At 40.3% G+C, this 25,424-nt stretch overlaps 4 protein-coding genes across 8 annotated transcripts; 3 read left to right on the top strand and 1 right to left on the bottom strand.

Annotated features, from left to right (window-relative positions):
* Positions 1–2,052: 2,052 nt before the first annotated feature.
* Positions 2,053–4,453, top strand: LOC108654131 (uncharacterized). Of its 2 annotated transcripts, none has more exons than XM_089261100.1 (2): positions 2,053–2,481; positions 2,630–4,453. In XM_089261100.1, the coding sequence occupies exons 1-2, from the start codon at positions 2,466–2,468 to the stop codon at positions 4,345–4,347; spliced, it is 1,734 nt and encodes a 577-aa protein (XP_089117226.1). In that variant the 5' UTR covers positions 2,053–2,465; the 3' UTR covers positions 4,348–4,453. The 2 variants fall into 2 exon arrangements, with proteins under 2 accessions (XP_089117226.1, XP_089117225.1); XM_089261099.1 differs by having other exon boundaries at positions 2,615–4,453.
* Positions 4,454–4,563: 110 nt separating this feature from the next.
* Positions 4,564–20,218, bottom strand: Vmat (Vesicular monoamine transporter). 4 transcript variants are annotated; one of them, XM_018105208.3, is made up of 9 exons: positions 19,905–20,215; positions 19,494–19,591; positions 15,049–15,568; positions 7,175–7,348; positions 6,973–7,111; positions 6,833–6,891; positions 6,165–6,763; positions 5,794–6,111; positions 4,564–5,379 (listed from the first exon to the last, which is right to left on the bottom strand). In XM_018105208.3, exons 3-9 carry the CDS (start codon positions 15,545–15,547, stop codon positions 5,308–5,310), a joined length of 1,860 nt encoding a protein of 619 aa, XP_017960697.1. In that variant the 5' UTR covers positions 15,548–15,568; positions 19,494–19,591; positions 19,905–20,215; the 3' UTR covers positions 4,564–5,307. The 4 variants fall into 4 exon arrangements, with proteins under 4 accessions (XP_017960697.1, XP_017960696.1, XP_030243955.1 ...); XM_018105207.3 differs by lacking the exon at positions 4,564–5,379 and having other exon boundaries at positions 5,541–6,111; positions 19,905–20,218; XM_030388095.2 differs by lacking the exons at positions 4,564–5,379; positions 19,494–19,591; positions 19,905–20,215 and adding an exon at positions 17,861–18,150 and having other exon boundaries at positions 5,541–6,111.
* Positions 8,980–10,560, top strand: LOC149091266 (uncharacterized). The gene is made up of 2 exons (XM_089262133.1): positions 8,980–9,493; positions 9,553–10,560. The coding sequence occupies exons 1-2, from the start codon at positions 9,331–9,333 to the stop codon at positions 10,515–10,517; spliced, it is 1,128 nt and encodes a 375-aa protein (XP_089118259.1). The 5' UTR covers positions 8,980–9,330; the 3' UTR covers positions 10,518–10,560.
* LOC108654130 (uncharacterized) lies at positions 12,297–13,137 on the top strand. Its single transcript, XM_018105220.3, has one exon. It carries the CDS (start codon positions 12,656–12,658, stop codon positions 13,088–13,090), a length of 435 nt encoding a protein of 144 aa, XP_017960709.1. The 5' UTR covers positions 12,297–12,655; the 3' UTR covers positions 13,091–13,137.
* Positions 20,219–25,424: the final 5,206 nt, after the last annotated feature.

Raw genomic sequence — 25,424 nt, 5'->3', positions numbered from 1 at the left:
GAACAATATTAAAGCTAGAGACTTCAAATTTTGTATATGTATGTATATACTTGGGCAGACCAAAGGCCAAAAAGCTTCGACGGATATATGTATGTCCTAAACTATAAAAGCTAGAAGCTTCAAATTTGTATAGTTTAGTTACTAGTAGCCTCCTCTATCGATGACCCAAAAATAATTTTTACGCCTCTTTAGGGGCGTGGAATATCGAAAAATACGCTCTATTCACATTTTTGAAGTGCAAGTATCCAAATTTTGCTCGTTCTAAGAACTGGCCAAAACTGGATTGTCTACGCCTAGTAGGGGCGTGGCAAATGGAGAAAAACTACATTTTCTTCTGTATTAAACTAGGCTACTAACGCCCGACTGCAACGTCCTTATTTTTATATGAAATATATACAATATACAAAAATGTTGAAAAAAAAATTGAAAATAAAACATATTTTTTACAAACTTTAATTTGTTTTGAATTTAGCTTGTTTATTCACCAACAACTTCAATTACATGTATGTATTTGTGTCGTTTATTTAATATCTTGTTAGAGTAAAATGTAACGAAACGATGTTTTGTTTTTTTTTTAATAATACCTTAGCAGTTTTCCATTATTTAGCCTTCTTTATATTGATCAAATGTCAAATAAAGATGTCATAATGTATAAGTTGTATATTTTCTAATAATATATGTATTTATTGATTTCCCAATTTTAATACTTAATGGAAACAGTTTTTTCTTCTCGAGAATTCCAAGTCAGGTTTTGTCACTTTTAGAAGACTACATATGGATATTAATACATAGTTTGAGTATGTAATGTAATACATGTGGCAAACATTACTTGTTATATAATTTAATGTAATATAATATAGTAAGTACGCGTATTTGCAGTAGGTATATTTGAATCTCTAAATTCCGATTAATAGGCTTGAATTAAGCTTTAAAACATAAACCTTCTAAAGAGAGTATATGTGTGTGCGGATATAATAAATATTTCTCTACTTTTATCATAGTATGCATCATTGATGTGCACAAAACATGAGATATTGCCGCCAATATTATATTATGATACTTGTTTTATAGTTTTCTTGACCCCATACCAGCTTTTATTTTGTATGATGTAGTATATGTATATATGTATGTATATAATAACATTATAACAGCGGTTTCATATCGGTATACGTTTTATGTTTTACGTTATATGTTTTATGTCTTATGCTATATTGTCTAATTCACAAGTATTCAAGCAGGCTTTTTTAACACGCACAACAGCCAAATCGAAACAGAACTAATATTGATTTGATAATTATTTACTTATTACCCTGCACAATGCTTTTGTACTACATTATTTAATAAGTATATGTGTATATGGGAGTATTAATATTGTTAGTAATAATGTTTGGTGAGTGCATGATTGCATTTTGCAATTCTTAAAAACACGATTTTCGTAGTCAATTCATATGCATAGACAATTGATATTCAATATGTTATTTGATTATTGTTTTATGTTGTATTAGTATGCATAAATATTGTGAACAGTAAAACAACAACAATAATCAGCAAGTATTTCAGCTTCGCATATTTACAAATGTTTGAATCGAATCGTAATCTCATTGTATACCTGCGATTAAATAAACATACATATGTATGTAGGTATGTGTGTATATGCTTTTAAGCTCTTTTTCACTGCGTCAGCTAATTAAGACAATTATGTATGTATGTATAAAATTTTCTTTGCTATGTTGTATGCGCATAAAAATGTTGATAATATGCCCATTGGGTGGCAATTTGATGGTTTAAAGTATTTGGATTTTACGTAGCCTTTAATAGGACTTACAACGCGTGGAGAAACTTGCAGCCATTCAAGTGACTCGCGTCAATATCCGGTTTGATTCATTCAATCTTTTAAAGTTAAGAAATAAATGGAATTAAGTGTACATGATTATCATTTGTACGCGCATACATCATACATTAAAACGAAGATTAATCAATGCAAAAACGCCCGATGCAGTTCGACCTTTTAGTTCCCTTATTTTGTCAGATATACATAATACTTATATACATATATATGTATGTATATATTTATGCATTTAGTATTAGGCTATGTTTATAATATATTGGTTATTTTCATATAGTAGTTAGCTATAATAATATAAACGACACGAAAAACAATTCTATACTATTGTCGTATTATTAATGTACTTTAAATTGATTTGCTTAAAGAAGGCTGGTCCCTACGACCCAAATGCTGCACAAATCTGCACCCTGTTGCTCATGTATGTAGTTCAAATGTGCGCTACGAAAACTCAACAAACCAGACCAAAATCATTTAGATTACAGTTAAACAAAGTCTTCATTGACAAATTTTTCATTTTTAACATGAGCAATATTTTCAAAAATCTAGATGAATGCAGCGCAATACTACTTTGTACCACTTTGGCCCAAGTCCTTGAAAAGTACTAAATTTCTTGCATATAATGAGTCGAGAATGGTGTGAGTAAATAAGTTATACTCTTCAGATTATATATATTTATATATATATATATATATATATATATATATATATATATATATATATATATATAAAAATATATATATTTTTTTTTAAAGAAAATAATTTCCAAAGCCTTCTTATTGACAGATGCTCCCTGTACCGATTACTCACGTCGTCAGTCTGCGGAGATTTTTTACAACGACCCATTTAAAATCCAATCGTATAACTTTCGTTACGCTGATCGACCCGCATATCCAGTCCAGAATTACCAACGGGCTCAACCGAGTCAATCGATCCAATCAAAGACTCTTACTTTTGAGACATATTACCAAAATCCAAAGTTTAGTGCCAGAAATGATGAAACAAGGGCAGCTGCAGCGACCCATTCGAGTGCGTTTGCTGAGAATCGACGTCGTAATTTTCTGCGCGATTTCAAATGCTTTCGAACGCAACCAAACAGAGTTTGCGACGTACTGGCACCCACTGTAGCTTCTGGGTCTAAGAATTCTGTGCCTACTCAGCCGCTGCTGCGGTCCTCCTGCAATCGACGCGAATATCAGGTTCCTCGAGGCCAAAGCGTCACCAGTTTGAATCAAACCTCCACCCATACAAAAAGTGCCACCCGCAGGGCAGGGGGAGCGGTCATGGGTAGAAGTGCTTCCGTTTGTAGTGTTAGAGGCCCCGAAAAAAATTGGTCTACATCCACCTTTCAGCTGTCACCGAGGCGCAGCGTTAGCACTTGCAGCGGCTGTGCGATCAACATAAATATAAATGGTTTTGATTCTGAGGCAGAACTGACCAAGAACCTAAAAATTAATATTCAAGCAGATGCGTGTTTGCGTAACAATACTGACAGTTGTAAGATTGTCCCTAACTTGCAAACAGCGCCTCGCAGCTCGGGTTGTTTTATCATTGACAAGCGCCTGTCCAAGTTCAGTCTGCCAGAAGACTGGGTGCCAGGCAGTGGACAGTACGATGTGCTTAAGACTGAGCTGCATTCAGAAGGAAAACGTGTGGTGCAAGCGTGTCGTTCAGATCTGCTGAAGGATCAGTCGCCTATGAGAGTGTATGGACAAAAATATGAGCGCTCAGCAGAGTTCGACGGGCAGCGAGAGAGACTCCAGCAACAAGAATTGGAGAGTACAAGACGCAGTGCTCGTGTGATAGAAGAGAGGAAGAGGGAATGCGAATGGGACCGTTGCCGCTCTGATAATAGACAGAAGCATCAGCCAATGCGTGCCATTTCCATGCCTACCTCAATCTCTTCGTCCGTTGTTATGACGCCACAATTGCAGAGGCGACCTTTGACGGTTCGTTTGCCTGGAATGGCCCCATGTCATCTAAACCAATCGAGAGCGCATGCAGCTCGAGCTGAGCGACTGCAAAACTGCACACGGAATCTGACAATATTTCAACGCCCGAAACCCACATTAAGTTCTCAGACGGACAAAAGTCCATCGAGAAAATTGGAACGTCGCAGCTCGGGCAGCTCCAATAATTACAATGCCACCGTCGTCGTAAGTGGCAGTAACTGCAGCGTTGGAGGTCATTTGGCGACTCATCCGAACGAGCGCAAGTTACTTAATTTGCACGTAAACGGCATGCCAGTTAGCACTAACCAGCCCATGTACACACGAATAAACAATATGCCCATTCGGATAACGACGTCGAAGCCGTCAGATGAGCACTTGCAGTTCTCCATGAATAAGGTGCGTGTTCGCAATTCCTCGCCAGCAAGAACGAGTCCACTTAACGAGTGTAGGCGCAGCTTCAGCGGCGGAGGCTGCGGCGGCAACAGCCGGTCGGGTGAGCAGTTGCCAAAGCCCTACAATGTCAACATCAGTGTCTACGCCGATAGTCAATAACGGATAATCGATGAAGTGAATATTTGCGACTGTTGCAACGTCAGCATAACTGTCATCTCTGTGTGTGTTTTTGAATGTGTACAGTACAGTTATATTGGCCTTCTAACAGCCTTAAATGTTCAAAAAATGAGCTTTATTCGTCTGTGATTCAATATTGCTTTTGTCGTCTGAAGTTAGTTGCCAACTTCGTATACAATTCCTTAGTATTCTTAAAAAAAAAAAAAAAATATTTTCCATAAACGAATTTGGTCTAGTTTTTTTTTAAACTGAGTTTTAGTCCACACCGAACAATTGCATTTGTGGGCACTTTGTGCAAGCAAGTACCTTCCATTCTGGGAGTAAAATGTACTTAGGCGTAATGAAAGCAAATAGCTAAACAGATTCTCTGCTTTGCTGTATAACGTTTGCTCAATACTGTTTTCTTCACTACCAAAACAATTATATTTATGTTTTCTACAGTATTAAAAAGTTCACTCAATTCGTAGACTAACTCAGTAATCTATTCGGCTTTAAAAGTTATCTACTTCAAGCGGATTTGTATGCTTTCATTTTATGAACAAAGTGTGTTCATCCATCATTTTCTGATATACTTTCTTATTTAATTAGTTTTCTCCTTTGTCTTACTTTACATAAAGTGTTCATTATTTTTGTCTGAGTATAATAATTATTAATATTTGATTGCAAGTTTTTCATAACGGCCTTCTCATATATATAGATATTGTAAGCATTGCGTTTAACCTGAAGCGTAAATGTGCAACTTTAAAGTCTAACAATCATAGCAAATTACTTGAGCTCATATGATAATATTGATATTTTTGGTTGAATTTTCCTTTTCCCTTTTTATTAATTTTGTTGTTTGCGTTGATTTGTTCTGTTTTAGTATTTTTCAACTTTTTTTTTTTTTTGGTCATTTTTAAATGACATTGCCGAGGAGTTCGATTATTTAACTAAATTGGTCGATTATTCGTCGTCGTCGTAGTTTTGATAGGTTACATAACGTACCTGGGAGCGATCGCGTCCATATATTAACGACTGTAACGGTTAAGGGATGAGTAATGGTTAGTTATTATTCTTAGACTTCGAGTATAAAACGGGGAAAGTAGCATAAATGGAAGTATATTTTTACGAACTTAGCAACCAAAACAAGGACTAACAAAATCCATACCTACACAAACACATACAATTAAATCATAAATACTGATGTAAATATGTATACAATGTACGGAAACTATGAAAAGGTTTACAAAGTAATCATGTCAGTTAATATAAGGAGTCTTAGCAAAGAAAAAAATATGGTAATCATAATCGTTCACTTTCAAACGCCTCATTCGTTTTGCCTTCCACATCGACTGAAGTGTTAATGGATGGGCAGAATTGAATTTCTTTTGCTTTTGCATCATTTAGAACAGCTTGAGCAGTTGCAGCAGCCTCTCTAGCCATACGCACCTTCTTTTCATCGCTGGTTGGTGGGTTCTTGAGGAGCGTCAATAGAGGTGCATATAAGAAACAGAGTATGGCGATGCCGAACAACATCCACTCGAACCCAATACTCTTTACAAGGGAACCAGATAGAGCCGGGCCGACCGCAAAGCCAACGCAAAAGGCAACATCACCCAGGGCATAGACGCTGCCGTAAACAGCCGAGTGCCGAATATCCACAAGGTATCCCAGCTCCGGCATCATCGATGAGTCAACCATGCCGATAGCAAAGCCAAGGCCAGCATTAGGAATAATCAGGTGCGTAATAGAGGTAGCCATGGGAATCTGCACAGGAAGGCATTGAAAAGGGAGTCTAGAAGTCTAGGGAAGATACATACAAATATTAAGCAGGCGCCAATGATAACCAGGCCCAGGCAGGCCGCAAACCATCTTCCAATCTTATGTCCAAGTGGCCCAAAGAGATTTGTACCAATCAAATAGCTAATGGAAGCGGGCAAAAACGCTACCCCCTGCTCCCAGCGTGTTGCCCCCATGTTGTCAACCATCCATAACGGTAAGGACGGCTCTAGCATGGCAATGCCCATGTTAGCGAAAGTTATGGCCCCAGCAGCTATCAGGATGTATGGATCGCTTATCAAACTTTTCAGGGATGGTGGCTCCTCTGACTCAGCCTTCTGAATGGACGGCTGCAACATGAACAGCTGCAGTAATCCATCGCCCAAGGCCAGCGCAGCCAGCACTAGAAACGGCGCCGACTTGCCGACGAACTCGTACATAACACCCCCAAAGGGCGGACCAATAAGGACACCAAGTGCGAGTCCACCAAGAGCAATGCCCATGGCATTGCCGCGTTCTTTGTCATCTGTGAAGCGATCTGCAAGCATTCCCATGCCAGAAACGGAGGAGCACGATGAGCCAATGCCCTGAAGGGCTCGAGCAATGAATAGGACCAGATATGAGCGGCCAAAGGCAAAAACTAGAAAGAAGAAAGCAACATATTACAGATATTACAGATACAATGAAAGATTCTTAATTGAGCACTTACTCAGCGTAGAGAGGAACATTATTACGAAGCCGGCAAACATTGGTATACTATAGCCTATGCTGTAATTGGAGATATAATGTTTGTTAGGCTTATAGCAATTTATTGATCACTATTCAATAAACGAGCCATTAATAACTCACCGATGGGTCAGGGGTCCCACAATCGGATTAACCAGCAATTGCACAATCGCCTTCGATGCAAAAAGGAGGCCTACCTCAACGGTTTCGCCGACCAATTCATTATGCCGTTCCTCCAGCTCACGATAATACGTTTCATTGTCTATAGAAGACATGGACTGCTTGGTATCTGGGAGAATCTAACATTTGATTATATTATATCTACCTTCGGCGCTTGGCGTGACAATCTCTAACGGGGCCGTCTCATCATTAGCACCATCCTTACATGGACAGGTCGTGGGCGGGGGAGGCGTGTTGAGAGTGAGGGGAGTACGCGGGTAGCTGTCAAGAGGTGCGTCCGGATGTCGTATGTCGTATAAAAACTCGGGTATGATGGGCACTATATAACGGAGAGAGTCGGGTAATGGCTTTGTAATTGAGTTGCAACAAAGAATTTACGTACAATTAGCCTAACGGGTAGCTGTTAAATGACGCAACGAAAGCAATTTTCTTCAGCCGTTCCTCTAATTGCATTTAGAGGCCGCGTAAAATTGTTCCTGCTAAAAGTTATAATGGCTTCTAGGCATCTTTGCAGGGAGCAGATTGCTTCCCCTAATTGAGTTATTCGGCCATGCCAACAAAGGTTGCAAAAATTTCGCATTTGCTGCATGTAACCGGAAGCATGTGAGTGTAGACCTCTGTTGGCTGGCTCGCCCTTCCATTCCCCCGTTCCCCTAGGAGGCACTTGGATGTCTGTCCCCGCCGCCAATTCTGCCCGTGCCTGTGTCTGTGGCCATGTCCTACAAGTCTATTGCATGTTTCGACTATGTTTACATTTATTATCAACACCCGGAGACAGTGGGATGCGTTCTACATTGAAATGGGGCTCGTTTCACTACTGTAATTGCATTTGCTGGCATAATGCGAGTCAGCGGCACTTCACATAGGGCCAAGTTTATGGGCATGTTTCAATTTGAAATTCAAGTTGGTAAGTGCTGGCCGATTACTGATGCCAAGGGTCGTCATTGTTTGATTTGAAGTGTTGTTGCTGCCCGAGTTTGCGGATAGCGCACAGACAGCACTGCGGTGTGCTCGACGAGAGCTGGTTAGCTGTTCAACCAATCAGGTTTGTATGCTACCAACCTTTCATTACTCATTACTCCTTTTGTATTGCATTTGTCTCATAATCAATTTGATGCGAATCATATAAAGTTATCATTAGGCAGCTATTTGAAAAAGAGATAACCAAAGCACTCACCTCTGTAGCACCCACTATTATTCTGTAACTGCCTAGACTATTTATGTTCTTTTGGTTGCAATGAATTTCTTGGCGTGCAGAAATAATTCCTTTTTTGACATGCATAACCTTAAGTGTAGCATCGCGCTAATTCAGAAATACATAGCTCCCATACGTGTATCTCGGTGACTTCAAGACTGAGAGAAATGGTGCCCTTATAGGCTTTGGAAATGTAATTGGTCATGCCATATAGTAACACTCCCAAAATATATAGTGCTGTTATTCTTTCATAACGTCTACAATGTAAAATGCGCCATATATGATTCAGCAAGCCATTTCAACGAAAAGAAAAAAATTCCGTGCAACTGCGGTGACTCCGAGTCGTCAGCTACCATGCGAGTAGTAAACTGTCCTGAGTATCAGACATTCAAATGTCGAATGGCACGTGCAGCTGACGAACGGTTAATGGAGCAGAGGAATGAAAACTGAGGATTGGAGATTGGGCATCGGCTGGGAGGGCTGCATTTCGCGTGTCGAATACGCTTAAGTCAAAGCTGAATGCCTTGTGAGGGGAGCTAAGACAAACAAACATTAAGGACCATGGGCTGACCGAAGGCACGGGCTGAGTGAAAAGTGAATCATATATACCCGTGTTGAAAAGCCAATAGCAAAAATGATATATCTTAAAACGATATATTATTATATCAAGCTATTATATATGGATTATCTATCAAAGCTACTAAATAGCGTGCCGTCCAAATTATTAATGACTCGAGGTCCGACAGAAGAAATTCTTATAAATGTTGTCGCCCATACGGGACGAGGCTACTTGGAATAACTAAACATATACTCTGGAGATTATCCATTCAGTGACTATCGACCATCCCTAGTGACAGGAAAGTTTTTTTGCGGCGGCGTCGCCAAGCAAACAGCCATAGCCACAGCCACAGCCACAATCACAGCAACGGCGACAGTAACGGCAACAGTAACTGCAGTGAGACAGCAGCTGGCAGTGTAGGCAGGCGCACGACATAAACAGCGACAGGAACTGCGACAGCAACAAGGACATTTTGGTTTTTTGTTGTATTTAATTGCCAAGTAGGAAGGGGCTTTGCCCATGCAAAAGAGAGAGAAGGGCCCATACCATGAGGGAGCCAGCGCGCTTCATTTGGGAGTCGGCCAGTCGACCATTGTTTGTGCGTTCTGTTTGGTTGGAGCGGATCGAGGACAAGGGGCGCAGCCACAGACGCCACTTTATACTCGACTATAAGCCGCGCGAGCGACAGCGACAGAGCGCAAAACGGGGTGGTAAGTGAAACGAATACCCAACCAGCTAAATATTAATGGAGCAAACCCACTACGGGCAGGCGTCAGCTGTGAAAGCGACTTAAGCGACTTTCACGGAAAGCCAACGGCCTTAGAGTACGGTGCTGATTATACACTGGATGAGTACCTTCTGCTAGGCGCCACTAAGCTTACCTTGCAGCACCAGCAGCAGCAGCAGCAGCAGCAGCAGCACCTCCAAGCGGGCCAGGCGCCTGCAGCAGGGACAAACAAAGTTCAGTCTGCATTCAGTGCGCTGCACAGCAGACGTCACGTTAAGCGCCGCGCCTGGGTGCTAAGCAGCGGAAAGGGCTATCAGCTGACTCATCTAACGGATCATAGCTCGAATTCGCTTTCACGCCGTAGCTCTCTGCAGGATGCGCTGCATGCAATGGCTCATCCTGCCAATCCGGAGGAGCGTCTGGCCGAGCGTGTGATCAACTGGCTCGATTTGGCGGGGAGAGCAGACATTGTAAAGAGCTCGACGTCGCTGCCCGGCAGTGGCATCATTAACAGTGCAGTGCTTCCAGGCAGTCGGCGGATTAGTCGGCAGAGTCAACGAGCTATGGGCTTGAAACGCACTATTATTCAGCGGGAAACTCCTCGAAAGCCTCACGCAGCAAAGCACGCAGTGATGAACTACTGCCCCAACCCCTCCAATGCTAAGCCCATAACCATCGTCTTCAACAAGGAGGGCGTCCCCGTCCGCTTCAACCGTCCGCCGCGCAACATTGACCTCTGTGCGCTTAGCAAGAGCCCCGGCACCACGCGACGCAATGCCGGCCAACTGTCCGCCGCGAGATTATACAACGGCGCTGCTGCTCCGTCAGCCGTAGACGTCGCGCGTACACCGCCCCACAGCAGTCGGGAATTGAATGCCAGCCACCACGAGAGCCGCAAGCAGTTGCACATCTTCATGCCCAGCTTGCCGAAGAAGGGCTTTCTCCTGGCCGCAACGACAGCCAATGAGGACGCCCTTAGCGCGAGCCTGAGTGAACTGCGTTTCTAGGCGTCGATTCTGCATTTCCAATAAAGTCAAATTTGAACTCTCCGAGTTGCTCCGCAGTTCCCACTTGTCGTCTTGTCATTTTTTCTGGCCTTCAAAAGTATTTCCGGGTATTGCGTATTCCGCAAATATCCTTGTATACTGATTTAATGTCTTACATAATTAGTAGCATTCAACTGCTGACATCCTATGTCAAGGATTTGTGAGCGACAAAACAAAAAGTCCTTTGACTTTGTTTGCTTCTGTATCCCTTGTCTGCTGTCATAGAGAGCGCTATTTTTAAATCATGCCGATAAGTCTGAGTTTTCCTTAACGAATTGCGCGAAGTTTTGGCTTGTTTTGCTGTTGGCTTGCAAGTTTGGAGGTACTCAAGATTTGATTTGAATTGAGTTATTATACCTTGAAGCCATTGATAATGGGAAATTAGGGTATAATGGTTTTGTTAAAAAATATGTAACGGGCAGAAGGAATCATCGCAGACCCCATTAGGTATATATATTCTTGATCAGCACGACGAGCTGAATCGATATAGCCTGTCCGTCTCTTCGTCCGTCCGTCCGTCCATATGTGTGCGTCGATCTCAGAAGTTATAATAGCTGGAGCGCTGAAATTTGGCGTACATACTCGTGTAACCATACGCAGTATACATAAGTATTTTTTTTTTTTTTCGGAGACTTCAGATTTACTATGTATATGCTTAATACATTTTGTAATTTATAGATTTTAGATACCACTCCCCCTTTTCACACAATTTGTAAAAAACGTATTTCAAGTACTAGAGACTTGTGCTCTGGAATGTACGTTTGAACATTATGATTACATTCTGAAAGTTTCACTAAGATTCTACGTCTAAAAATTAATATTGCCCACATCGCAACGCAGCCCAGCGCAGTCGCGTCTTACTGCGCAGTTAGCAGAGCCCGTTTTTAGACGTGCGTGTGGATGCATGTATGTATGCATAAAAGGAGGGTTCAGGTATCTCCTAGTCGAGCAGTCTCGACTATAGCACTCTTAATATTTTTTGCGGTGTTGAAGCTAAGACTTGAAATTTTGAACATATACTTGTGAATACCCTCGAATGATAAAATGTGACAATTTTTCCGATCCTTTCACTAGAAGCGTGGCAAATCGAAAAATGCATTTTACGGTATACCAGAAATGAGGGTGAGGCATATCGAAAAATATTCTTTGACTTTCCCATTTTTAGAGTATGAGCGCCAAATTTAACACGACGATGCTTTAGCCTTGTTCGAAAAACTTGTCAATCAAAGCTTTATCTCCACAGTTATAGGCGTAAGTCCCTAAGAACTCTTTGCAGGGCTGCAAAATAATACACACTTCTTTTTAGCACTTTTATTCAAATTTATTCAACTATTTTGAACTTAGCTCTTGAGCTCTTGAGCCACATAGGTACTAAAGCATGGACTTTCTCATGTCAATGCGTGCCTATTTGTGTACATTTCTTCACCGTATGTAAACTGCCAAGTGTTAATGCTAATGCCTGAGCTCTCTTACTATGAATGATATTATTTTCCATACGCAAATAGACAAGAATCAATTATTGGCATAATATAAATATGATACACTTTTATAATAAGCATTCACAAATCGAACTGAATTATATAAATTAAGGCTAAGAGGCAGACGAACGTCATACAAGGCCACAGGCGACACCTAGCACACCTGCGCTTTACCTTTTGCCGCAATGTGGAAATTCGTGAAATAACTTTACCACAGTGATTTCGTGAGCTTTGACTGGTGATATCTGTCACCATAATGGGCATGGTCGAGGGAGGAGGATGTATCACCGTATGCCCTAAAGGCCTCGCACAACTTTTCCGCACGGCAAAGCTCTAAAAGACAAAAGGCACGCTCGCAATTACAGCGCAACACAGCTAAACAAAAGTTTGTGCCTGACATTTGAGTTTTCGCCAGTTTGGCAAGGAAAATGCGCAGCAAAACAAGCGGCCTGGCAGAAATGGCGACATAGCCGCGTGCCGTGACTTACTCACGTTTCAGAAGCGAACGAGGCAGGTTGCAAGGATTTTCTCGGCTCGGCAAGCGTAGCAGAGCCTTTTGATATTGCGGCTAAGCAATATTGTTTCTGTGTTTAATTTTCCGGTAATTAGTACGACTGACAAATGTCAACTGATGACGACTCCTCGGGCAGGACGTCCGCCTGCAGTCGACAGAATGGAGTGCAGCAGAGCACCGAAGCGAAACAAGTGGAGCCAAGAAGGAGTTCGCGCAACACTTCGAATCTGTTGCACCATCAGCACAGCTTCGAGGCGCGCTACAGCAACATAATACAAAAGCAGATTTGGGAGAACACTATTAATAAGGATGCTATAAAGCGTCAGCTTAATGACTATTTTCCCTTTGCACGCACCGCTTCCCTCACAAGAAAGGAGTCGGATTGCTCCTATGATTTGCTCAGTCTAACGCCAGGGAGTAATGATAAAGCCCTAAAAGCACGCTCATTGGGTTCCACGCCCACCAAACATCGATCGGAGGATTCCCTGGAGAGCTTCGATTCCGCGAAAAAACAAGCCAAGTATAAAGGTGATGCGTGTTGATTATTGACAAATATAATTAAATAAGAAACATGCTTGAACTGCGGAATGACTTGATTTTTAACAATATTTAGTAATATACATATATAGTTTTTTTCGAATTACGAATAAAATATCTTCTACATACGGAGTGTGTGAAAGGTCCTTCGGGGCCATGAATTACGTATGGGGTATCTTATCTTCTAGCACAGTCCGCTATTAGACTGTTAGCTGCCCCCACTAACAGATAACGCTCCGTCTCTGTCTAACCCGAGCATAAATCAAGGCACTGGCCTAATCACATGCTCGTACCAAGCCCTGTATTCGGGAAGTCCTTTTCGCAGCTTAATCAAATTTATGAGAATTTTATGCTCATTGCCGAAGATCAAATGTAATAACCGTGTATTTCTCGCAATTTTCACTTCAACACCTTTAACGGCAGAGAGAAAGCACTTAAGTGGAAATGCCTCAAGTCAAACGCTAAAAGCATATTTACTGTAACCTTCCCCATTCTGAACTCCCCCTAAGGCAGCACTCGACTAAACACCGTGCATCCCTTGCCGTCCAACATTCAGAGCTAACTTTGATTTGATGTAAGTGAAAGCAAAGGGGAGGCAGAGGAAACTAAAAGAGGATAGGATATTATAGGAAAGGAGAGGAGAGAAGTAGGGAGCAGAACAGGAGCTATGGGCTCTGTGGTGGAGGGGTTGAGTAAATTTACTTTTGTGACTTTTGTGCGCTCTCTGAACATTTTTCTACTTTTGCTTTGACATTCACTTCCGTATCTATCAACAAGTTACTTAAGTGCCGCATTCGTCTAGCTATTTGTCTTCGGCTGGGTGCAACCCCTACTTGTTGATATACATACATACATTCATGAACATTTAACACAAAGAAAAAAATAAAAGTACGGAGCTTCAATCGCTTTTTGTGTTGTCAGCCGCAGCAAAGACTGCCAGACTGGCATAGTCCTGCGATCCATCCATCGTCCATCGTCCATCGTCCACTTGATGTCCACGTGTTTGTCCAGACACTTGACATAAGCACTTGGGTTGTTCGCTGTTCGTTGTCCGCTCTCCGATGACCCCCAGCGAACGTATCCCTTGGTAGGTTTAGTGTCACACGCAGAAGTAGCTGTGGTCGCGTGTCTATTTAATTGACTGTCCGCACTTTAAGAGTCCCTTCCCCTTATTTACTTCTCATTGATTTCCCACCACACACAACCGAAACCCCAATCCCAATCCCAATCTTTCTCTGTCTGTGTCGGCTCTTAATTGTGACGAGCAATGTATGTATGTACATACATCGCTATTGAGTAATGGTGCTTGAGCAATTGATAAACTGTTGTTGTTGTTGATTTTAGCTGTGGCTGGGGATTCGAGAGTTGATTTGGCAGAATTAGTTTAGGAATGCTTAAAATTGAAATATACATCGATAGATAGATATGTATATCGATAGATTGAGTAAGTTTGTTTAGCGCCTGTAAATTACCATTGTGAATTATGGCGACCGCTTTCATTTCATTCACATGATATGGGTATGTATTGATCAACATAAATGCTCACAAAACGCAATGCATAACACAACATCCCAAATGCTAGCCACAATCCCCAGGCATCGCTCAACAGCATTCAATGACAGCTGGATAGATGAGCTGAAGACGGACTGTTTGTTGAATGACAGACAAAATGGAAAGATTCATTAGCTTAAGTGCCGCATTCTGGTAATTTTATGGGTAAAGCGAAGATAAAAACCTATCACGGAATAGAAGTGAATAATTTTCTAGTTGATTGCGCTGCAGGTGATTGTCAAGTGGCTGCCAGGATAAGTGGCTATGAAATGCTAATGGGCTAATGGGTAGAAGTCTGTCCTCTTTACAATTTATGTATGTATGTAGAATTTATTTATGTACATACATATGTGTGTATATATATATGTATATTTGTTTATTTAAGGAGTCGAGCATGCATCATTCTACTCACCGACAGTTGTGAGTAGCATATTGTCGAGCAGCAGAGCTATGGCCACAATGACCAGAACCAACCGGTTGGAGCCACGCCAGCTGACCATCCATGACTTGGCGGCTGACCAGGTCCCAGCTGCACGTGGATCCTCCTGTCGGTATTGATCCGGCGGCGGTTGACTGCTGCCTAGCTTGCGGGCTCCGTAAGGTTGACTTTCTTGACTCTCTCTGCCAACAGCTCCGCCAGTGCCCATAATTCCACACTCCGTGTCCATGTTGCCATTTTGTTGATAGCTGTCAAACTGTTGCTTAAACGGATTTTTGCTCGCCAAACTGGTAGACTGACTGTTGTCATTTATGGTAAAGGACGTCGTCTGATTGGTGGTTGTGTCTTCTGCTGTTGCCCCTCCTCCTCGAGCTCCCACTGCGGCTCCTGCTGCTGATTGCGCCTGGCTATGCTGCTGCTGTGCTGGGTATTTACGTGTGCCATCGTTGCCCGCATCAGTCGATGATTGCATTGCGTCGCTAGCCGCTTATTGCTAGGGTAAACGAACGAACGAGTCTTATCAGATTCCAATATAAGAGGATTGTCTTTAAAATGTAATCAGAAATGTAAGCTGCTTGGAATGCGCATTAGATATCATTGGCTTGTGTCGTATTCCGCCCCAATGAGTTCTATTAATTAAACAAAAATTATATGGCTCGGTTTTGTTTTTGTATTATTATAATGTAATTACTGCGCAGCAGTCGTATGAATCGAATATGATTTCCCCAATGCTAGCCATTTCGTACAATAATCCAAATATAATTGCAGTTCAAATATATGTATATGCACGCAGTCGTGAGACATTGTGCCCAAATTTAAATATCTATTTAATTTGCTCCTCCAATTTTAAATTCGTTCTCGCTTTTCAAATTTACAAGCTCTTCGAAATGCGAGGCGCACGGCGCAAAGGCAAATTGAATTCAACATGTAATTCGTTTAGAGGACACCACCCACCCAGTTCCCATGCACACAGTGGCATACACCCACACACGCCCACGACTATAAAGAGCCTTCTGAGATGAGGAGAAGGCGCTTCCTAAAAAGTTGGGTCTCCTTTGCCTAATTCAGAACTCCGCATTCGACATTTAACAGAGTTAAGAGCTGCTGGGTGCGACTTTCCCAAAATTGAATTAGGTCGCAGTCAATTAAATCAAAGCGCAGTCATAATTGAGAGCAAGATGGAAAATGATTCGCCCACTTGGCAGCATCTAAAATTGTTTGATGGGAAATGCTATATTTTTAGTATTACTGAATTGATTCAATGAAACCAAGTTGCAAAACTCTAACCACCTGCAGCAATGAATCTTTACTCATTATCATCATCATCATTTTCGTCGCCATCTCATTAGGTCCTTCCAAGGTCAAAATGAGCTATAGGCCAGCCAAAGAATCGGCCCTATTTAAAATATATCATATACATATATATACATATGTATATATCCTACATACATATGTATGTATATATACAGTTTTTGTGGAGGCATATTTTCGAATAATCTTTATCTATATTCTATATATACATATATATAAAAATTGTGTAAAAGTGTTCCTACACTTATATCTCGAGATCTGCTGGACCAATTTTCATGGTTTTTGATTCGTTGGATTTGTCTCCGCTACGTGTAGGATATTAGATCTTAAAAATACTGAAAAAATTTTATGAATACTTGAAAAACGCGACTTTTCCCTAAAGATTCAAACTTCCATTGATACTCAGTAGGCTTGATGACAGTGACAGTTTTCGGTCCTGCTCTCATATCATACAATAGTATAGAAATAAACAAATGTAGTCAGTCAGTCTACGGCACAGCTTCAGGCGAACCTGACTATTCATAAAAAAGCACAATTGATAAAAATAATAAAATATTTGTTTGTCTCAAACATCGATTGTTTTATGTGGTTTTGTGCGAGGGCATATTTAGTATTACTATTAGATCCTAGAAGATCTAATCTTTCCCGGCGGACCCATAATGCAATTAGGCAACGGAATATCGCGAGTCAATTATCTGACGAAGAACGAGAAATCGCCTGAGAAAGGCGCCGCGTTAGTACCCAGCAAAGAAGGGCCTTAATTCGTGCTTCTCATTAAAAGAGCTTGTCAACAAAGTATTTCCGAATATCATTGCTTTCCGCAAAAATACTAAATGGTTAAAAGAGCGAGCAATTTTGGCGGCTAAAAATAAAGATGTGGATGACCTTAATCTTATAATTCAAAATAAAATCGTTGGTACTCTGTATTCATTCAAATCTATCGACTGTGTAACAAGCGAAGAAGCCACTGATTATCCAACTGAATTTTTGAACTCCTTGGATGTGCCTGGTTTACCACCGCACAGTTAGTTATCATGCTTATCATTTAAACCAACCAAAATTGTGCAATTGAACGCGTTTGGTGATAAGAAAACTGATAAGCCATGTGATTCACGCGTCGATAGTCAAAGGAAAATTTAAAGATGAAGTTCTTATTCCTAGGATTCCGATGATCGCAACAGATATGCCATTTGAGTTTGTACGTGGCATGCTCACGTGTTGGCAAACCATCCGCATTATTTGTTCTTGCACCTGGCCAAAGAAAATAGAATGTCGTTTACCACAAGGTGCTTGAATGAAAATCCGATTTATAAATAAATCAGAGTGTATCCCAACCTGAACAGCATAGCTTTCAACAATTTTTCACCTAGAAATAATGGATAGGGCAATGTAACATTTGCCGGGCCAGCTAGTATATATATATATACCAAACTTAATGGGAATTTCACAGATACTGCCTATTACCTATTCTTACCGTAGTGGTCTCGATACAGTCTTATTAGTAGTATCTTAGAGATGCTTAAGATGTTTCCGCTTTGCGTGTGTTCTTACACTAGTTCTCGGTTAGCAAACATCTTACATTAGTCACTTTTTATGCTTATTTATTTGTTGATCAACTTCTCTTTTAATTTTAATCGGATCGACGAAATGATGTTTACTGATTGGGATTCTGCCGTCGAGTCGGGGCTCTGAACTCAAACTAAATTCGTTGTCGTGTCGCTTGGCACTATTTTAATGATTTTTGTTTTTGTTTTGATGTTAATAGTATTTTTTAGTTTTTGTTTTATTTTTTTAATTGCTTTAGATTTTTGCGCGTGTTGGCGCTGGGCATTTCAGACAGCCCGTGGCTTTTTAAATGAATGCAATTTCAAAGTGTCTTATATTAATTTATTTCTTTGTAATATTTATTAGCAATGGGCATGCGATTCTTTTCGGGCGTGGGAAAGAATATTATAACTAGTATAGAAATAGAAAATGTATGCAGATTTTAAAAGCTTTAGAACGCATTTCCAGAATCAGTGATACAAGGATGGGAGGCGTGCATTTATATCACGCCGACAACCTTATTTTGAATCATCAATTTCAATTGTAAATAAAATTTAATTTATACAACGCTCACATGGCGCATACGTCGCGTGTGCCCTTAGTTCACAACTGAGAGGCTGATGAGTATACACGTAAATGCTCTATTTGGCGATTTGACGGTGGCCGACTAGGCAATACCCTGCCCGAGTTTCCGTGCCAGGTATCTACAGATTCACGCTGCGAGTGGCCTAATATTTGCTGTTGCTAAATAAAACTCATGAAAAGAAATTCATTCATTCAAATAGTTTATCTAGCGGTTACAGCAAAAACATTTATGGTAGTTATCCACCTACGCCGAAATAGAGGCATACTGACAAAGCAAATCACCGGAAACGAAGCCAAGTCGAATATCTTGTACTGTCTCTGAAGTAGGATTTCCTATCATTGATGTTTGGAATCAATAGTGGCGTTCTATGATTTTTCGACTTGATATGCGAATTGATGGAAAACTGTTTAGTTGATATTTCTACATATATCTTCGCAGATACGACGAACGCTGTGATACGAGACGTAGCTTGTATAGCGTGCGTTCATTGCATACAACTTAGTTCATCCGCGCATTTTCTCTAACACGCAACTTTATTTAAAAAGTGAACATTTTTCAGATTTTTCAAATCAATTTGAGTTAAGCCTCAAGTAGTGTTTGAGTGCGACATTGAAACACCTCGACATGTGTACAGTGTTCTATCATTTGTACAGGGAGTACAAATAATTGCACCTTGGAATTCGCTAATTAGGCATGTACTTTAATGAATACCTAGGACACATATATATGCATTTTGAAAAAAAAAAAAAAAAAACAATTAATCTATGAATATAGCAATAATTACCTGGGTCGTAATGCAAAATGCATATATATGCATTTTGAAAAAAAAAAAAAAAAAACAATGAATCTATGAATATAGAAATAATTACCTGGGTCGTTTGGGGTTGCGACTGATTGCTTCACAGCCTCTGTCAAATTCAGAAACAACAGTTTTGTGGAAAGGGAATTAACGCAGAACTATAGCAGAATAAGTTACCTGTTGATTGATTTAGTTAGCCAGTATCTGTTGCTCCGTACCGTACTGTACCAATCAATATCTGGGTTATTGCTGCGTTTGAAAGTGTTGAAGGGTTTCTGCGGATAGTTAAGATATGACAATAAGTAATGAATTGTTTGAATTGTTTCCGCTATGCTTTAATACTTCTACTACAACTTAAAGCAATGGACGCGGGCACTGCTTCTAAATAGGGTATTTCAGAAATGCGTAGACACACAGAAAATTACATGTATTTCAGAGAATAGCCCCAGAGACACAAAGCAAACATTACGGTTGGGGAAGCAATTCCGTTCACAATTTGTACAGTGTCTCAGATTGGTGACTGATATTGATCCTATATATATATATATGTATATGTATTGAGTTATGTGAATTGAACTATTAACTTACATCCGTCACACATTTTCGAGTCGTGTGCTTGAACTTCAAGTTGTGGCATGCACTTATTATGCGCTTGTCGCAACATTTATGAAACTACATTTTCCATCAGGCAATGAGAGCACCGACTAATATATTCTCGTAAAGTGCAATACAACAAGTGTCTGGCGGGTACTGCACTGAAAGCGTGGTCAGGAACACACGTCCATCAGCCACGAGAATTCATCTCGCACTGAAGCATAGTTGAGAACGGAGCACGAAGCGCGCCCAAAGCGCCTTTCGCTGCGTCAGGATGTGGAATGCGATGTAAAAGGGCAGCAGACACAAATGCCGTAGCGCCAGCAGAAGCAGCAATCGCCGCAGCAAAAGCAGCTGTGGTGGTATCCGCTGCCACTTGTTGTGTGCGAAGCGTCGACGTCAATGTCGGCGTCACGACGCCGTCGTCGTTGTCGTCTTTTTCGTTTACTGTTCTTGTTGTTGTTTTTGTTGTTATCGCCTGTTGAAGTGTGCCCGCCTTCCTCTTGAATCATTCTGAAGAAAACTGCCAACGGCAATGATTCTGCTCGATTGCCTTCATTGTGTGAGTCCGAATGTGAGTGCGCGTGCGAGGGTGGGTGTGAGTGCGAGAGTGAGCGCAAGTGGGACTGCGAGTGTGTGCGTATGCTGAGAGCAGAGCTTGCATGTGCTATTTGACTTTATTTTCGCTGTCAATACCGTTATGCTCCTGTAAATAGGCGATTCGTATGGATGTAATTTGTGAATATACATACATACATATGTACATATGTACATACATATGTGTTCAAGGTAAGGAAAGTAACACAGATCAGCATATTATGATAATTGAATCTTCTTTGATTCACCTTTTTGCTTGAGGTTAAATGAATATTTAATTGACAGACACATACATATGTACATACATGTTTACAAAATGACACCAAGCGCATGAAATATTGAAAATCGAACACACATTTGGCGAAATACTCACTACAGCTGCCAAACAGAATCAAATTGATAACAATAAATATGTCAACTCCGAATGGACACTCTCCTTCATTTTTCACCAAAGCTTAACAGGTGTCAGCCGCGCCGGCTTTCGACCAAAGGAGCGTGTTGTTTCTCTGATTGCGCTAATTTGTGTCTGTCTTCCTAAACAGTAAGGGCCAGAAGACTTCAGGTGAGCCATATAAAGACTATCGATATCAGTTCTTTAAAGTGGGTCACTTTATAAAGTCAATGTACACACATATTTGTAAGAAATATAAGTACAATTGATCCGCCACTAAACCGCAAATTTATCCAATTAGCCAGACAGGAAGTAAACGAGCAGCAAATGACGCGGCCTCGCGACTCCCAGAACTGTCTATACATATACATATGTACATATGTACATATGTGAGTCGTCATTTAATTAAGACTATTGTTTGTTCAGTCATGCTAGATTTGGATTGAAAGACAGTATATGTATGTACATACATATATGTATATCATTCACCGAAGGATAGAAAACTAGCTTCTTAAATGAAATTATTCGATTTCAATTCAAAAAGTATTTTCTAATTGTTAAAGTGTTAACACCACTGCTACATCACAGACTTTGAGATGTATGTATATACATATTTTACTTATTGTAATTATCAATTGCTTTTCTTTAACTGCTAATATTTAACATATTCATAATATATGTTAAAATTAATTAATATTTTAAAAGAACTCTGTTATATGGGATTGCTTCGAAGCACATTCTGCGGCTCCGACTTTTCAATAACTTTTATACCCTCAACCCAATGAAAATGGGATAAAAAGGTATAATGGCTTTGTTAAATGCATGTAACAGGCAGAAGGAATCATCGCAGACCCCACATAGTATATACATATGTACATATATTCTTGATCATGGCGACCAGCTGAGCCCTGTCCGCCTATCTGTCCGTCTGTATGAGTGCATCGATCTCAGAAGTTATACGAGCTAGAAACTGAAATTTGGCATACATACTCGTGTACCATACGCAGTATATTTATGCCCTTAACCCATTGAAAATGGGAAATCAGGGTATAATTTTGTTGTGAAAAATATGTAAGAGGCAGAAGGAATCATCGCAGACCACATAAAGTATATATATTCTTGATCAGCACGACGAGCTGAGTCGATAATCCCCTGTCCGTCTGTCCATCCGTCCGTCTGTCCGTATGAACGCCGAGATCTCAGATGATATAAGAGCTAGAGAGCTGAAATTTGGCATGCATACTCGTGTATACCATACGCAGTACAAGTTTGCATTATTTTTTCGATAACTCATCCGATAACTTTTTCATCGAGAATAATCGAAAAATTGATTTTGTTTTTTGAGCCTCATCGGCGTAATATTAGACGTGGAGACTTCTGATTTACTGTGTATATACATATGATGATTACAAACATTTTGTAATCAACAGATTTTGGATACCACGCCCTCTTCGCCCCCAATTTGTAAAAAACGTATTTCAAGTACTAGAGGCTTGTGCTTTGGAATGTACACACATTTTAACCAGATGATTATGCTCTTTCATTAAGATTGTATGTCTCCAAAAGAAGTTATTCAACAAATTAATTCTCATAATATTGCCCACACTGCAGCACAGCCCAAGCGCAGTCGCTGCTTACTGCGCAGTTAGCTAGTCGAGCAGTCCTAACTTTTTGTTTGATATGCCGTGGGTGGTCTCTAGTATCAATACTGCCAGATATATAGCGGAAGTTGAACTCACTCTATCTTCAGGTCCGGTATGCCACCAAATTTTTCAATTATTTTTATAGAATCATAACATTAGCTTACGTTTATACAGTTTTATCCGATTTACCACACCCCCAATGGCCGTAGACATACCCGCCATAGCCAGTGATCTTGGATGGTCGACGCGGATCTACATCCCAAAATTTAGCTCTTCAGCTATATGTGCTCCAAATTTAAAGTCTCTATCTTCAATAGCGCCGAAATATATTGCGTTCATACGGACAGACGAACGGACAAGACGGACATTGCACAAAACCAATATACTCATTTCACTGTCGCCTGAGTGGAGAGACATTGCAAAATGTCACTTAAACAAATTCTAAGTGATATTGAACCCATGAATGATAGACTTGCAAGAATTCAGACATCGATTAGAAGCAACGTATTCAACATATTCATATGTAAATACATTACACCTATGTATATCGTATACTTTTCACATACCTTTTCAAAACTCCACATAATCAATTATAGCATATCTGTAAAATTGCGAAAATTCTTATTTATGTTAAATTAAAAATATCTATTAAGCTATGAAATATACATTATATAGAATGGCAACATTTTCTTGAGGAGTGTGCGGAACAATTGAATAAAAAGGCAAAGGCAACAATACTTATCGAACCACAGGAATGAAAGGGAAAAAACCGAAAAGCCGTTGAAGTGCTCCAATAACGCCACCAAAATAACTTCAAAGTTAATGGACTAGAAATCTAAGATGAGGGCTGGACATTTAATAAGATGTGTGTAGGTGGTAGGAAGTCCAGATTGGGTTTCACTGAAAGTAGCACAAGCATATACGTTATATTGATGGAGTGGACGCATATGTAGCCATGGTATGTAGCAATATATCAAGCGAAAATACTTTAAATTGCAATGCTTTGAGGTAACCCAATAGCAAATTTAAGTCCAATCGTCAGTTCTGAAATAACTGATATTCGCTGAGAGTTAAAGTCAGATTATGCTGGTCCCCCGCATAAGAGTGCAAATATATTTATGGTGGTCAGCTTGCGTCAGAACGATGCAAGAGCCGACTCGAGGGAAAACTTTTAATTTCCTCTTAATTCAGCATGCAGCTCCACCCCAACCAGGACTAGCAAAGCCCTCCAGCTAGTCAGCTAGTCAGTTAGTCAGCTAGTCGCCCAGCCGGCTGTTAAGGCAGTCATCAACACACAAAGAGCGCAAACTTCAGCTGTCATCCGCACTTGGAATACTATCGGAGAATCGCTTGTTCGCCTTTGCTCTGAGCGGGCGGCAGCCAAAGTTTAAATGTCAAGTGGGGTACGCAGTGCAGGCAAATATTTTTCATTTAGCTCGGATGCCTTTGGCCTTACGGGGGTGTCTGCCACACATATTTTGCGGCATTCAATTGAAATATCAGCACGTGCCACTTGGCAGCTTCGAATATTATCCCAAGTCAAGTTAAGTTTGCTCTTTCGCGCTGCTCTCCATCATTTTCCATCATCATCGACCATTTGTCTTAAGCTTCCTGTAAAAATACGACATGCGCGTATGCCCACAAATTTCATTAAGAAATTCCAAACATATTTTGAATTATTATATTACTCCGTTATAAGCTTGATAGTAGTTAGTTGGTCTGTCCGTCTAGAGGACTTTTTGTCTGTATATTTGATTGTTTTCGGGGATGCCAATTGAATGTGAGTAAACTATTTACTACTAATTATATGTAAAAATATAATTATAATTGTAATCAATATTTTACTAACGATATTTGACTCGAGCTAATATTAGTATATTACTATTGTGGATATCTAAAACAAATTAGTTCAATTAAGATTGCTCGTTGATCATCGGGGGAAATTAATTTTGCATTCCACTATATTTTTATTTTTTTTCTCTCTGTAACTACATATTATAGAACGAACCTTGGTACTTAAAAATATACGTAAGGGCGTGCACGATGAACTTTCAACTCGAAGCCTGCGCAATGAAAGTGAGTGGGCGTTACATACGAGAAAGTGGCACCAATCGTCATGGGCGGATATTACGCAACATTTTTATCCGCCAGTCGGATGAGAGACACTGAGTCGAGAGGATGCTAAGACCCACTTGTTGCTACAGCTCGCGAATGAAGTCGAGACGGGTGGAGGAGGACGGAGGAGCAGCAGCAGCAGCATCTGAATGTTGCCCATTAGAGCAGAGCATGTGTAGAGTGCGCGTGGAAATGCTTTGGGGCTGTCAGCACGTAGCAGTCATCTCGGCAGCATAATCCAAGAAATAATTCAGCTAGCATTTATGGTCTCTGTGACCTTTTATTATATTAGTCTCTTAACCAACTCGTCATATTCTTGTAACTTACTTATTTATGGGCTTTGATAATTATTTCATATGCAATTTGATACGGTTTCTAATCCTAGGAGTGATTCGTCAAAATAAAGCTCACCCCTTAGTTAAATACTAATTCGGTAATCCTGTTATGTTTAATAAGGTCGTCTTTTTTTGTCAAAAAGGCTTCAAAGGCATTTTACTTTATTTAATTTAACTGTCTAATTACATTTAACAAATTAATCTTGGCTTATGTGTCCTACACAATTTCCATAATCCTAAGCAACATAGGAGAATTGCACTGCAGTATCTAACACAAAAAACTTGCCTAGAATACCACAATATATTGTTTTAGTTACAAATAGAATCGAATTTAATGGTGTTTAAGTAAATAAAACAATTTATTACTATTATAAAAAATACAATATTCGCGGCACACTTTACCTTACAAGCTACACTTAAGTTTATTTGTTCT

Source organism: Drosophila navojoa, chromosome 5 (genome assembly GCF_054131105.1).
Source record: "Drosophila navojoa isolate 15081-1374.11 chromosome 5, UAZ_NAV_1.0, whole genome shotgun sequence".
NCBI classification, from domain to species: Eukaryota; Metazoa; Arthropoda; class Insecta; order Diptera; family Drosophilidae; genus Drosophila; species Drosophila navojoa.
Note: the sequence above shows the minus strand (reverse complement) of the source record. Positions and strands in the feature narration are given on the sequence as shown.

Bases quoted from the DNA above. Each gene is read 5' to 3' on its own strand.
- LOC149091266 (XM_089262133.1), top strand. From the start codon at position 9,331: ATGAGGGAGCCAGCGCGCTTCATTTGGGAGTCGGCCAGTCGACCATTG. The intron at 9,494-9,552 runs GTAAGTGAAACG...CACTACGGGCAG, and splicing joins ACAGAGCGCAAAACGGGGTG to GCGTCAGCTGTGAAAGCGAC.
- LOC108654130 (XM_018105220.3), top strand. From the start codon at position 12,656: ATGTCAACTGATGACGACTCCTCGGGCAGGACGTCCGCCTGCAGTCGA.
- Vmat (XM_018105207.3), bottom strand. From the start codon at position 15,547: ATGCAATCATCGACTGATGCGGGCAACGATGGCACACGTAAATACCCA. The intron at 7,349-15,048 runs GTGAGTAGAATG...TCCGTTATATAG, and splicing joins TATGCTACTCACAACTGTCG to TGCCCATCATACCCGAGTTT. The intron at 6,764-6,832 runs GTAAGTGCTCAA...TCTTCTTTCTAG, and splicing joins AATGTTCCTCTCTACGCTGA to TTTTTGCCTTTGGCCGCTCA.